Consider the following 15,070-nt stretch of genomic DNA (forward strand, 5'->3'; position numbering starts at 1 on the left):
AGGCCGTATCTTTAGGTGGCCATGGTTAGCCTAAGTTTCATTGGAAGGAAATGATTTACTTTTGAAACACGTTATTAGTCTGATGGAAATAAATAATAGCCTAATAACAGTAGCATTTTGCTAGAAAATGAAAAAAGATGTGAGTATAGGCTATACCGTTGTTTACTGTAAACCTCTTTGCTCATAAATAAGACGGTGCAAGTTCCCCTTTTGGCACAAAACTAATTTCCCTGATAGCAATCAATAAAAACTTTGGCTTACCAGGAATGAAAATGGCGTTTCAAGTGGGATCATATTCCGATATCAACACACTACCTGACAACTTCCCAAGATGCGGAGACTGGTCAGAGCAATCGTCAGATGCCGGTTCGCCGTCGCTAGAAACATCTTGCAATGTTATCTTGTGCGCATTTATAATAATGATGCTCCAAGAATGAATAAATAATCATGGAAATTACAAGGTCACTTTGGCCACATCACTTATCACAATAGGGTTAAGTTTATTGGTAAAGTTAGGAGAAGAAACACTGTTAACAATAAAAGCAGAGGTGGGCAATAATTCGCTGTTTTTGTGGCGTCGCTATTTGCGCTGCTACTTTTTTGGTAGTTGTGGCCATAGCGAAGCTACATTTTTGTTAGGGTAGCGGCAGCAGTATAGGTGCTACTTTTTTTAACTCTTTACACGCCAACGTTCCCAAAATGGAAACATGGGATTGAAGTCGCGCACAGCGCTTCACTTCTTCTTTTTCAACAGATTGATCATGTTTGATCAGCTGTGATCTCCCTTATGAACTGCCTCCATTTTGTTCTGTCCTTTGTTTTTATTAGTGTTTCCGGTATGCTTTTTATTCCTGTAATTTGCTTGGTATTGTCAAAATATTTCATTTTTTGTCGTCCTTTTGTTCGTTTGCCTTGCACCATCCCAGTCAACATTGAATTTTCCAACGAGTTGCTTCTTGCTATGTATCCGAATATCTCAATTTTCTGAGGTTAATGTTGTTAATCAGACTCCATTTATCGTTTATTTGTTATTGTTGGGAAACAAATTCATTTGTTTTTCTTTCCATCCAGCTTTCCACATAAACCTCATTATAAAATTTCTGTTTTAGATACTGTTGTTGACTGATTAATGTTTCAGATGCATTTGTTGAAATAATGGTATTTGCAAATTTTTTCCTTTATGAAAGCGATGGATTTGGTCAAAAATCATATTTTTCATTTAAAAAAAAAAAGTAGCCTACTTCTCTAAACCAAATATCAGACTTCATTTTGAAATATTTGCGTTTTTTATGTGAGATTATTACTAATAACTTGTTTCCCCTCTATTAGTTTTGTTATATTTACATTTTTCTTCACACAATTAAATTTATACGTTGTTCCCAAAATGGGAACGTTGGCAACATGTGGTCACAAATAAAGGAGTTTATCTCAAAAAAGTTCTCACTGCTTTTATCAAAAGAACATTTTCACAGCTTGAAGCTGTCACAGCTTAATGTTTACAAGTGTCTTTGGTCTCTGTTGTCTTTGGTGTCTTTGGTCTCTGGATCCCAGATGGCTACGATACGCCAATGAACCTCACGCAAAAGAACTTCTGGCTCAGAGATAGTGAAAGTAGTTTGTCTTCGTAGTTGAAGGGAAGGTGAAAGAAGACAATGTGTAAAAATATTTATGTTGCCAGTAGGCTATAATTTAAATTACTAATATTCTAATATCTAAACTAATGTGAGAAATTTAACTCATACAAAGTTTTTTTTAAATGTTGTTGTGCAAATGGGGCTGCTCAGACTGAACCTACATGACAACTCATATTAACACTTGCAATAGTTATCGGCACTATATAAAAAACCCATACTGACAAAGTCGTTTTTATACAGCCAATAAGAATATTTTTGTTTGATAAATAAAAATTGTTAATATTAATCAATATACTTATCACCCATGTTTAGGTGATCTCACAACTGGGCTGCCCAAATTTATCCAAGATTACTGCTCATATTTTCTACTTTCTTTTTCAAACTAAAAAAGTTGAAATTAAGAGGTACGGCTCGGTTTGGGGAAATTAATTAAACAAACATGAAAAACTGAACTTGCGTTAACCCATGTGTGACCCATTAATAACCCACATAGTATGCCCAGGTGCCCACTTGAATTTTTACTCAGCCCCAGTTAGGCTTGCTGGCTGGTTTGCTATGTTGAAGTGTATTGTTTTTACTGTGAGAATCAGAAATTATTAATAGCTGAACTGAATCTGCTTATAGCTGTTGCAGGGTAGGCTAGATGAATTTGCGTCTGAAGAAACCGGTTGCCGTGTGGTGCACTGTAGGCCTAAGTTAAATTTGAAAAGTATTGTGGGCAGCAGGTCTCAAAACTAAATTACTTGTCGGCCTTCAACTTTACTTACCTGAATAGCTCTTAGTAAAAATTCAATTGTCAACTGCAAATAACTGTCTTATTTCATCTGGAAGTTATAATCTTTGGCTAGGCGCATGGGTAGCCGATAATTGTAACTATTTTAAATTAGGACACTCTTGTTTCTAATATCCTGACATTTCTTGACACCTCTACATTTTTTTATTAAATTATGCAGACTTAACCCAATTCAACACTTCTTCTCAAGATGCTCTTCAAGCACATAACGTGATTTTTAAACCTCACCTTGAGAAATGGCAAAAATTCAGCCAAGCGAAAACAGGTTAAAACTAACAAAAGTGATCAGCAAACATAATGTGATTCAAGAAAGCATTCCCCATACGTAGCAACCAAGTTTTGAAGTATTCAACGCTTTTGACAAATTTTCAACATACTGAGCAAAAAGATAGGATAGACTCTAAACTTTTCCCTTTCTTGCACTATTTGTGACATGGAAGGGTGGAGAGAGGTGACTCCCCCATTTCACACGCAAGGTTTGATGACTGTGTGTATAAAAATATAACAAACAAACAAAACTGTAGCTTACCAGTAAGCTACAATAACAAACGGACAAATTGAATGGGTGTTCTTCTTTTAATAATCTTTTAAACGATATGTGGTGATTAACTTTGTCAAAATCTTTAGAGTAAGCGTCTCAAACTCAAATTGTCCCGAGGGCCAAATGAACACTTGTAAATGAACCAGGGGGCCACTATCCAAAATAAGAAGCCAATAAACAAAGTAACACAGTTAAGACGCAATAAAAAAAGTAGTAACCTGTAGTAACCGACTGTGGAGTCGAAGTCGTGGAAGCCGAGTCTGTGGAATTTTGGCGTGCCCGGAGTCTGGGTAGTTACAAAAGCGGCAGACTCCGACTCCTGTTTGATAAAACAGAAAAAAGAATAAAATTTTTGTTTGCAATTTACTTTTTCAAATATTCTTTCTTATTCTCGGTATAGCGATGCAAACCTTTCCAAAAAAATAGAAGAGTTGGTTTTTGTCAGTTTTTGTGAATGTCTTCGTTTCAACTTTGATTAGAAATTTAATGAAACTAAATAAATAAAAAAAAAAAAATATTTCAGAAAAATCTGGCAACTTTATAAAATCTGGTAACTTTTTTTTTCTGAAGAGTGCCCGGTTGGTATGGGCAAGCTGCTCCACAACTTTGGTCTTGCTTGTTGTGTAGCCTTCTATGTTGAGCTGCAGAATGGTGGGGCGTCTGAACTTATCAATTGCCCCTTGCAGCTGTGCCGTCCGGGTGGAGGCTCTTTGTTGACAAATTTCGTTTCTCATCTGGTTGAAAGCAGATGGTACTCACAGGATAGGGCACGAGGAGCCATTTGTCGTCCATCCCAAATGGCAACAGTGAAGCCGGAATCGGAGTTGGCCCGTTATAAACCGAAGTTTCGGAGTCGTATATTTTTTTCCCGAATCTACAGCCCTGCTAAGAACACACCAAGAACGTTAGATTGCAAACAAAATGTAGTAAAAACAAACGAAATGGAAAAACACTCTACAAACGCAAAAAATAGAAAAAAGAACGCAAACAAACCAACAAACTTGGAGAGTAAAAATCTTGCAATCAACTTTCAAAAGCGCGGAAAAAATTAGGCTCTCGAAAAACTGACTTTATATTGCAGGACCCCGTGATGTATTTGTAACATTATAAGGTACAAAAAGTTTGAGTGTTTCACCAAGCTTGGCCCACTATGGGATGATCAGAAATCCACATCTGAGGTTTTACTGCTGGGGCGTGTTTCGGGGCTACGGCCAGTTGAAAAAAGGATTTTCCAGGTCAAAAAAGCGTCATAAAGCACAAGAACAAAACCTTTGCCAGTTTTTATACCTTTACTTGCAGACTTTGAAACAAATCGATTTACCCCAGGTGGACATTTCCGAATAAGCGGCACCCAAAGTTGGTCCAAAATAGCCTACAATACGTAGAAATAATATCCTAATGTAGGCTATAGGCTAATGTTGAAACTTGCATCATCAGTTGGGGGATTTATGACGTCATATGTTTCACTGAGTTCGAAACAACTCTTTTCATGGCCCCAAGGTGGGCGTAACCTCATTTTTGGGGTCGTCGTCGTCGTCGTCTGAGCTTCTGGGGCCGAGGGTCTATCCTTTTACCACCCCAGATTCACGATGTTCCCGGACTACACTGGAAGGCTGCTAGAGAGCAGCCAGTCTTTAGTTTCATCATCCATGACACGCAGACCTTCCACTCCGTTAGGTGGCTTGAAGATGGTACAAATTTTGTGGCTTGAAGATGGTACAGATTTTGTGGCTTGAAGATGGTACATTTTTGGGGTTAGGCTATAAGTAACTTCCAATTTCACAAATTTAACATCATAAGGCACATGGATAACATCAAGTGGAGGTATGTGTACCTCACTTACAGAGTCAGAACATCAAAACTTGATCGCTCAAGGCTGAACATTTCCGAATAAAGGAACCTCCAAATTTGAAAAAAATCATGTAAAATAACATCAGGTTGGCCGGTCAGACAGACTTTCCTGTATTATGTGCAAACCAAATGTTATTTAAAATACAGTACTGTAGTCGTAGCGCTAAATTCTTATTTTTTGTTTTAACCAGACTTGGACGACTAGATAATTCTAGTTGTTTATTTCGATAAATTAGAGCGAAGTGTCGGTAATTCTGTAGCCTACTTCTAATCTAATTTGGTAAAAAGTTGCTTGCTCTAATTGTAGTTCTTATCCTATCTCCAGTTTTGCTAAAAATTTTAGTTTGTCCAACAGTATGTTTTGGCAAATGGAAGGATAGGCTACTGCGCTCTTTCGTTTACGAGGTTAGGCGCTAACCAACTGAGCGGACAAGCGATAGGCCTACTGGAAAGCGTGGTTGCTCAATGTGACGCAAAGTAGCCTACATTTTAATTCTACATTCTACAATAGCCTAATCATGAGTGTTGGTTGTGCAGGTTTTGTCTTTATAAGATGGTTAAACCCTGAAGACAACAAAACCTTTAGGCCTACTGGTTGACTTATAAGTTACGATATTTCGATGGTAGCCTAGTAGCCTACCGCAGTAGCCTAGTTTCATTTGGCGTTTTCACATTTGAAGTTCGTTGTCTTTTAGCCAATATTTAAATAGCCTATATTTCCGAATTGGTAAACTGATGAGTTGAAACCGCCCGATAGTAGCCTTCAGTCCATCGACAGTCTGTCTGCTTTAGTTTACAAGTTAGACACTGTGTTTAGCCCTATCGATGAAGAGTTGTAGCAGTTCGAACATGACTGGATAAAATTTTATTATAGGCTAACTGATATATTCCTTTCTGTTGCATGTCGAGAAACCTGGGGGGGAGCGCAGGGGAGGGGGGGGTAAGGTTGGATCGTCGATAATGTCTTCACCATAAGGTGGATTTTTGTCCAAGATTTTTTCCATTTATAGTTAGGATCATAGTTCTTGGTTGTTTGATTGCAAAAGAGATGACGTAATTTTAGTCGGTGCTGGGTGTTTGGTTTTGTTGGGTTATGTTTTGTAATGGAGAGTTACTCCAAGCATTGCCAACTACAGCTAGGTGGGCTATAGGGAGATGCTTCAGATTTTTCGACGTTTGCTACAGGTCTATTGAAATCAAGATATGACATAATTATGTTTGCTGAGTTTTCTAAAACATGTAAAATTTCCAAGCTATGGATCATTATTCTTAAAAGCGCTCAAAAAGCTACTGTATGGAAAGCTATTTTATAACAACGGTCATTTCTGTTCACAAAAAGCACGCTTTAAAACAATAATAATCGTGTTTTTATTTGCGCCCATTGCGATAACATACTGTAGCGATCTGCGATCACAGATGCGATAGCCTACAACAGACAACAGGAAGCAGCGAATTGACAATATAGTCAGCGGCTCCCCTTATTTTGGCTCACCATTAAGTGTCTTTGCCGAGACAGAGCCGCGTGCTCTGGAGCGGTGTCGAACCCACGTCCTTACGAACGCCGCGCAGACGTTCTCACCACTCGGCTACGCAGCCGAAACTCAAACATTATGGAGAAAGCATCCTAGATCCTTTATAAAGTTGTGAACAACAATAGCTCATCACAGGTATTTAAAACTGATTGCAAATAGAAAGGAGACGTAATTTAATTTAAAGAAGTCTACACTTGCAAAGTATAAAGAAATTTAAAAATTTTCTTTTTTTTTTCGTTGAAACAAATATTTCTCAAAATTAAAAATTGTTCAGTATTAGCTATAGCGATAAACAACGTGTCGAAAATGCAAAATCAAAGATGTAGGTCTAGAGTTGCCAGTTTTACAGTTTTCTTCCTGAATTGAGCCAGTTGGGTTTGCTATTTGCGGAAAATTTTAGCAGATGCAGGCTGGTTAATTAGTTTGGTTTTGTCGTTTTTCATTCAGCTCTTCATTCAGCAGCAAGTAGTGCATGGAATAATTCACGATCAACAACAATTAGAACGCTTCACTCAGCCAATCACGACAAATAGTCCTGCGTTAAAAGCCTCCATAAGTATACGAAATTACCAGGAATAGCCTATTAAAAGATTTGTCAGTCCGAGGAGAAAGATTTAAAACCAAAATCATACCAATATTTTGAGTTTTGTATGGCTTCACCTTGCAAAGATTTTCCAATTTTGTACCAGTATTACTTTTGAGACAACTTTTGAAGTAAGGAAATTTTAAAAATAGTTGGCATCACTTGATAAGTAATAAGCCAGATCTTGCCAGACCAGTGCATGGAAAATGGAAATCAGTGCTCTCACTTTTAGGGATTTAGTTCCAAATTGAAACTTTTAGCCCCTTTTAGGGACAAATCTAGGGATTTTTCGCAATTTCTTGCAAATCGTATTGTAGGCTATAATTTGCTAACCAGTAATTTCTGTTTTTTTTCATTTTATGTGATATGAAGTTGATTTTTGAAATCATGTCACCGTCACTTGTTTCCGTGTGGTCAGTGGTATGTTTGTTTCATTTTTCGCCACTACACCAGATAGATACCATATGATTTGCTGTAAGACCAGTGGCCCAGGGTTGACCAGCAGCACCACTATACCAGGCAAAAAAAAAACAGGTTGAAAAAAAGAACAGGTTTTGATTATGCCAGCCAACTTGTTTATGTTTGTTTGAAATTTTAAAGAGTAACTGAAACTGCTTAGCCTATTTAAAACGTGGAGGCAGTGTTTCTGCATGAATTTATAACTTACCTTTCACCTTGGCTTATACCGGATGCAACCTAGTTCGTACCATGAACAGTTCGGACCGTCAGTTCGTACCTTGAAAAGATCAAGAAAAAAAATTAAAAAAAGCGGAAGTCGCTGATTGCAGTTTCCGCAATCATTTTAAAATTTTTCCCCTGAAAAGATCGAGAGAAAAAATAGCTCAAAACCGAAGTCCGCTGATTGCAGTTTCCGCAAACATTTTTCCGCAGTTTCTGCTAACCGCAGTTTCCGCTTACCCTAACTCAAACCATAGAGTAATCTATGCTCTAAATCTAACCCTCGCTGATCATAGTTTTCGCAAACATTTTTCCGCAGTTTTCGCAAACCGCAGTTTCCGCTAACCCTAACCCTCGAGTTTGTTTCAAATTGTTTGAGGAAACTCCGATCACCGACTTCGGCTTTGTGCTATTAAACTGCAATCAGTGACTTCGGCTTTTTTAAATTTTTTCTCTTGATCTTTTCAGGGTACGAATTGACTGTACGAATGGTTCAAGGTACGAACTACGGTAGGTTGCACCCCAATGCCTTGATACCGTAGGTTATTTCTAGTAGTTTCGCATACTTTTAGAAGCTTTTGACGTAGGGCTGGTTGCCAAGATTGGCAGAGTGAAGCTTTTGATTGTAAAAAGCTTGTTGCTGGAAATTTATTACATTTACCCAGGGCTGCAATTTTTTCTTTCTTGTCGAACGACCAAAAATTCTACGCTTGTTTGTCGAATAATAATATGACGTCACAAGAGTCAGATTATAAGCGTTTGGCCGCGAGTTACTGCACAAGTTGTGTGGTATCAGAGTTACTTACTTTAAGTTTTTAATCACACGCTGGTTGAGTGATTTCATCTATGACGGCAAAAACATTGCCGTCGCCAAATCAACACACCTTGGATTGCTGCGACAATTGCCGTATGCTTTAATGTTTAATCAAACGAAATTTTATGCGCTTCTTCATCGCGTGTCACACGGCGGTAGCCCAGAGCATCACGCAAGCTATTTTATGCGCTGCCAATGCTCTTGTGAACTGTAAAAAGTTTGCAACCTTATAAATACCGGCTTATTGTTACGCAAAAGTTATTCTTTCATCGAATGCTTATTGTTTACCGGTGTCGTTGCGAGTATAAATCATCGTGAAAGAAGATACAATTAAAAAGTGGAATTTACCTGCTATAGATTATCAAACAGAAGGAAAAGTTAGAGTGGTATTTTGCAATATTTGTAAAGAATTTTTTGACGGAAACAAATCGAAATTAGAAAAGCTACAGGGTTAAGTTAAAAAAGTAGTACAAAATTGGATAAACGGTTCTTCGGTAGAAAAGAAAAATAATGCTTCTGATCATATGGCATTGCGCGTTCATGAACGGGCAGTTTTGCGTCTTCAAGTATTCCAGTGACGATGCGACAGCTTCATCCTCCCATACAGCGTCTTATGATTCCGATTCTGACAGCTAGTTCTTTATCAAACAGACTCGTGTTGTGTTTGCTCGCAGTATCTCAATTGTGCCGAAATTATGTTAGTGTAAACGTAAATCGAGGCAATCATCTCGCAGTGAGATATTAATTTGTTACCGGTACCTGGTTGAACAATAATATAACGTTATTTTCTGATAATTCAAAGTCACTAGTTGTCGAATTAATGTAAAACAAACGTAAATTTCTTCTTGGGAATTGTTACGCAGGTAGCAAAATTCGTTATTTTTGCATTGACTTCACGTCTGTAGACGTTGAATCAATGTAAAAATGATGATTTTTGCTGTCTGGGTAAGCAATGTAACCCGCCAGGAAAATTAAATAGATTTGTGCTGACTCAAACGTTGAATCAACCCAAAATTAACTTACTTTTCCCCTTGAGTTATTTAACGTGATTTAACGTAATAGCGTGCGTATCGCTACTTTTGGTATTATTACATCACTACAAATCAAACATCAGATAGACTACTCTAGTATATTTTTCGGTTCTCGTTTTTTTAATGTAAAAATGACGGGTTTTGCCAGCTGGGTTGTGTGCTTTTGTGAATGCAAATGCAAAATCGCCCATTACGTAATCACAGAAACCTTTTTAGTGGATGGAAGTCAAGTTGCAACCGTGTTTATCTGTCTACTATTCTTTATTTACATTGCAAAACATTTCTGCAATCTTGGAACAACAAGTGCATAAGTCAGACATAAATCCAAACTTGCAAATACGTTGACAATTAAAGTAGCCTATTTCGGTTATTTTATCTATAAAAAAAAAACGTGTCGAATAGCACAAAACGTGTGTGGCGAAATGTTTGATGCCAGGCGTTGGAACTTCAATCAAGGCATTCGCCCGCAGTGTTCAAAATGGTGGCGCTGACGCCTTGGGAGTTTCTCGTGTGAAGCGTCGCTTTTAGACCTTGCTTTGAAGTACCTGGCGCAAGAAAGTTTACATAAGTCAGCACTCTTATGATTGCATCACGTGATCCCCCCCACCCCCCCGATTGTTCCTTGACCTGACGACGTTTAGTCCTCTCTCAGTTTTTTTTTTTTGTAAGGCACGGCGTTTGTCGAATAGTGATGGCGCGTGTCGAGTGACCTCGTCACCGAAAAAGGCAAAAATCGCAGCCCTGCATTTACCCTTAAATGGAGAGCAGTCCTGAAACGCTTTGCTCAAGCACATATATAGGCTACTGCGAAAGCTACCGTAATCAAACAACGCATGATCTTGAGTCCAGTGCTTGACACTGAGCTACCGTAACGTGGCAGACTGTTCTGCTCCTGGCTAATCAGATTCAATTGTTGACAATAAATGTACTTTTGTTGTTCTTAAAAATATTCCTTCAACAGTCCTCGAAATTAGTGCCGGCACACGGCCATTGCTGTGGTAAATAGCCTACTGATTTTGTTTTTAAAAGGTCTAAGCGAGCTTAAGAAGATATAGTTAAACAATAACTATAAATTACGTCATTTATTATGGTGATTTCACTAACCACAAATATTTAGTAAAATAACCCGAAACACAAAAGCAATCTTCTTACCTGTAACATTTCAGTTTTTGAGTTTAAACAAACATTAGCCTGTTTATTTTGAAATTTGTGTTTCGGGTTTTTTCACTAAATATTCATTGTTTAGGGAAATCACTATAGGCTACAGTATATGACAACTGCGTCCAAATAATTCTAATCTAGTTTAAATTCTATTCTGATTTGTGAAAACTTGGGTACGGTAGCTCTAATTCTAATCCTAGTCTAATTTGTAGCTTAAATTACTCTAATTATAATTTTCATCTAATTTCGAAAGACTAGAAAAAGTTTAGTTGTCCAAGTCTGGCTACAATGCTACATTATATATTTTTACTAAGATTTCCATTTTTTCAGCTGTTTCACTATGTTACCAATAAGTCATAAAGATGGTGAATACAAACCAGGTATTAGCTTTCTTTCCAAAATTAAAGGGTGGTTTGCAGCTATAATTCATGATGAGAGTTCAAGAAATATTTTAATGTTTCTTCTCCTGAACCTTTCATTTGCATTTGTTGAATTGTTTTGGGGGATTTGGAGCAACAGTCTTGGTCTTATCTCTGATTCATTTCATATGTTTTTTGATTGCACAGCATTGCTGGCTGGGTTGGCTGCTTCAGTGGTTGCTCGATGGAAATCTAATGACCGGTTTTCATATGGCTATGTACGTGCAGAAGTGCTGGCAGCATTCATCAATGCTCTGTTTCTCTTGTTTATTGCATTTTTTATTCTTTCTGAAGCAGTGGAGCGCTTAGTTGAACCTCCTGAAGTAAAACATGAGAGACTTCTCATTGTTTCAGTGCTTGGCTTCATTGTCAATATGGTTGGGATTTTTGTCTTTCATGGTCATGGACACCATGGTCATGGACATTCTCATGATCATCATCATCATCATGGGCATTCACATGATCACTCACATGATGATCATGGTCCTGAAACATCACAAAGTCAGATAATGCATAGTGTGTTTTTGCACATTCTTGCAGACACTCTTGGAAGTGCTGGTGTCATTGTCTCTTCATTACTAATGCATTACTTTGGATGGATGATTGCTGATCCCCTTTGCTCTCTCATGATTGGAACTCTAATTGCTATCAGTGTGGTCCCACTTCTTCAAGAATCTGTGGGTATTTTAATGCAGCGTACTCCCAAGTCTCTTGACCATCGACTTCATGGGTGTCATCAAAAGGTCATGCAGTTGGAAGGCGTGTATAGAATTCATGAGCCACACTTTTGGACATTGTGTTCCGATACATACGTTGGGACTGTTAAGATTCAAATATCACAGAATGCTAATCCTGGTTATATACAAAGCCAAGCTCATAGCATCTATGCTCATGTTGGTGTTAGGCAACTTTATGTTCAAATTGACATTTCATCTATGTGACCAATTTCTTATAGAAGTTTTATATTTCTCTAACTTCATTATTTTTGTTTAGAACTTGATGTTTTATAGAACAAAGCTAAATTGAAGATGCACATGCTTTTTGTTCTTTGATGTTTAATCATCTTTAAATAGCAACATTAATAGGTCAATAATATGTTTTTGGGAGACCAGAGCAATATGAACCAGAAAAATTTTAAACTTTATCATTTAAGTTGATGTCGGGCTCTGAAACTTTCCACTTAGATCACTTGGCACTCGGCAGCTTACACATATCACAAGCACGATGATAGACATTAGAAATTTTGTTGTTGCATTTCTTCATAAAAATAGTCATCGGGGTATTATGAACCAACATTAAATTGGTTTGATATAACCGCTCAAATTTCATTCAAGGCTCATACAACATTACAACAATTATCACTTGTCAAACTATGTAAGGAAACTGTTTGTTGTTCAATAAATGCAAGAAAGTTTTAAATAATAAACCAGTTGGCCCATAATGCCCCTGATGGAGTTTTCTCACTAAAGGTGTTGTTAAGAAAAATTGAGTCAACATTTTTCAAAAAATCAACCTCCAGTAATATTTCATATCTGCAATGTTTCTTTGACTAAAATTCTGGACAACTAGCTTCCCTCTACAGCAGTCCTCGAAATTCGTTTTTGTTGACGGCGGACAAACGTGTCTGGTCTGAGCAGCTTTCTCGGTGGACAAATTAAGTCTCACGGCGGACACACCAGTTTTAGCGTCGATTGCTGTGCTTAATCACTTTGTCTTGATAATTATTCGCCATTTGAGAACTATAGCTAAGGTTGAGAAGGCTTTTTAAAATGTCAGCAAAGTCACTCTGAAATGCTTTCATCAGACCAATGGCGTGCGCTTGAAGAGTCAGTGCCGTATTGCTGCTTAATACGACGCATAACTGATTAACTTACACCGAACGAGGTCATATGGCTTCTTGGTTCTTGCATCACAATGCTCTGCACACGAGTCAGAAAACTTCTGCACTGACGTTACTGTTTTCTGCTGTGCAAAGTTTCACTATGCTTTTTTCTTTAGGTTTGCTTTTGCGTGTCATGTGAGCGAAAGTGAATTTTCCCTGGGCCTTTTCTTTCTTACTGTAATACCAAAACTTAACAAATTTTGCTGCATCTTGCTGTAATAGCCTACTCATATAATCTAATTTTATAGACTAACCAACTTTGCCTTATCAATATTACTCGGAGATCAAAGCCAGACATTGTGACATAATTCAAGACTTGAACTAAGTTGCACGTGATTATGGTAGTGTGGAAGTACAGGTACTCCCATCGATTCTTAGCGAAGAATTCACTTTTGTTACGCTGATGCAATGCCATCAATTGTTGAAGCAACGTAAAAATCGAAAGTTTTCCTGCTTGAATGGAAGCTAAAAAATACGGGTCTGCTACTATTCGGTGAAAGCCTTTTTCGGTGAGAGCCCTGTTCGGTAATTTTTTTGAATTTTTTTTTGAAAATTATTGGGTACCGTAGCCTAATTAAAACCCTTAACCCCAAAACCCCAACCCCCCAAAAAACCCCAAACCCCCAAAAAAACCCAAACCCCCAAAAAAACCCAAATCCCAAAAAAACCCAAACCCCCAAAAAACCCCAAAACCCCCAAAAAAAACCAAAACCCCCCCCAAAAAAACCCAAAACCCCCAAACCCCTATCCCCTAACCCTATAACGGCAATAATAATTAGGCGACGGCGCGCAATAATTTAAAAAAAAACTCCCTGAATAGGGCTCTCACCGAAAAAGGCTCTCACCGAATAGGGAACTCACCGAATCGGGCCATTCCGAAAAAATACAGTATTATATTCACATTTTCTAGATGCGCTCTAGGATGCGTGGGAAATTATATTCTTGCAATAATTGTTCGTGTTATGCAATGACGGTTTTTATCGCTAGTTCCTGTGTTATTTCTCGGCGGACAAACATGACCGATTTAGATAGTACTTCTCGCGGACATCACATGCTGTGACGGCGGACATGTCCACTGTGAATTTTGAGGCCTGCTCTAGCCTACTCTTTAACACAAAGTATGGTGGCTGTGTGACTAAAACATGATTTTAAAGCTTCAGAGCTTCCCATCAGTTTTCAAAAAATAAGCTGGTTTACAGTGCCCTGAGGTTCATATTGCCCTAGTTTCCCTGACGATTATGTTAGGTCATCAATAATGTTAGCTGGATTGGATGAGTTTTCATCAAATGAAATTGATTTGTTTTTTACTAACAACCTTTCAGAAATGTTGTGATTCAATGGTTGTGTAAAAAATGTGTTTAGAAAATTAAAGATTGTTACAGATACCGGTATTGAAAGCAGTGGAGTAATGAGTATGGCACCTTTGTTTTGGGTGTTTACTTTTTTTTAACAGTTTTAAACACATGTTTGATTTGCACAATGACTCTTTATTTTATATCACATCAGTTTATTTTGATATGACTTGAACAGCCATTGAGCAAACTGCAAACCTAGTGTGTGTTCAAAGCCTGACTAAAAAAAGTGAATAGCCAAAAAATGGTCACCGTGGTATGCCAATGATTGAAAGTATTTGAGCTATTCGAGCTATTCTAGTATGAATACATCTTTGAATTATTCGACTTCATGGAGAGAAAATTTTATGTTATATGTATATATTACATTGTTGTTTTTTTTTAATAAAGATAAAGTTGATGAATTTGAATAATCATGTTGACGATCTATGGTAGAATAGGACAGAATCGAAGAATTGTCCACTAGCATGGATGCAGTATATACATGTTTTCTAGCATATGAGATCAACCAATAGCAAACAATGCCAACGTTTAAACAGATGCTGCTACTAGGACTTATTTCATGTCAGCAGATTTCATTCTTTTTATCATAACTAAGTTTCTTCTCCATGTTTTCTGCTTAATAATGTGTTGAAATGTGTAAGAATCAAAGCTTCAGTGCAACAATTCAAAATGAATTTTGTTTAATTTTGGGGTCACAACGTTGTGGAAGCATTTTGTGTGTATCTTATTTACATTTTGTCATCGGAACATTTCATCATTGATCAACTTTGCCATGTGACCAATATTTTATCAAGTC

The 15,070-nt window shown here is 37.6% G+C and overlaps 1 protein-coding gene across 1 annotated transcript; it reads left to right on the top strand.

Annotated features, from left to right (window-relative positions):
• Nucleotides 1–10,958: 10,958 nt before the first annotated feature.
• On the top strand, nucleotides 10,959–12,643 carry LOC145766274 (zinc transporter 7-like). The gene has a single exon (XM_082577985.1). It carries the CDS (start codon nucleotides 10,959–10,961, stop codon nucleotides 11,976–11,978), a length of 1,020 nt encoding a protein of 339 aa, XP_082434111.1. The 3' UTR covers nucleotides 11,979–12,643.
• The last annotated feature ends 2,427 nt before the right edge of the window (nucleotides 12,644–15,070 follow it).

The sequence above is a fragment of the Aplidium turbinatum genome, chromosome 1, assembly GCF_918807975.1.
Source record: "Aplidium turbinatum chromosome 1, kaAplTurb1.1, whole genome shotgun sequence".
Classification (NCBI taxonomy): Eukaryota; Metazoa; Chordata; class Ascidiacea; order Aplousobranchia; family Polyclinidae; genus Aplidium; species Aplidium turbinatum.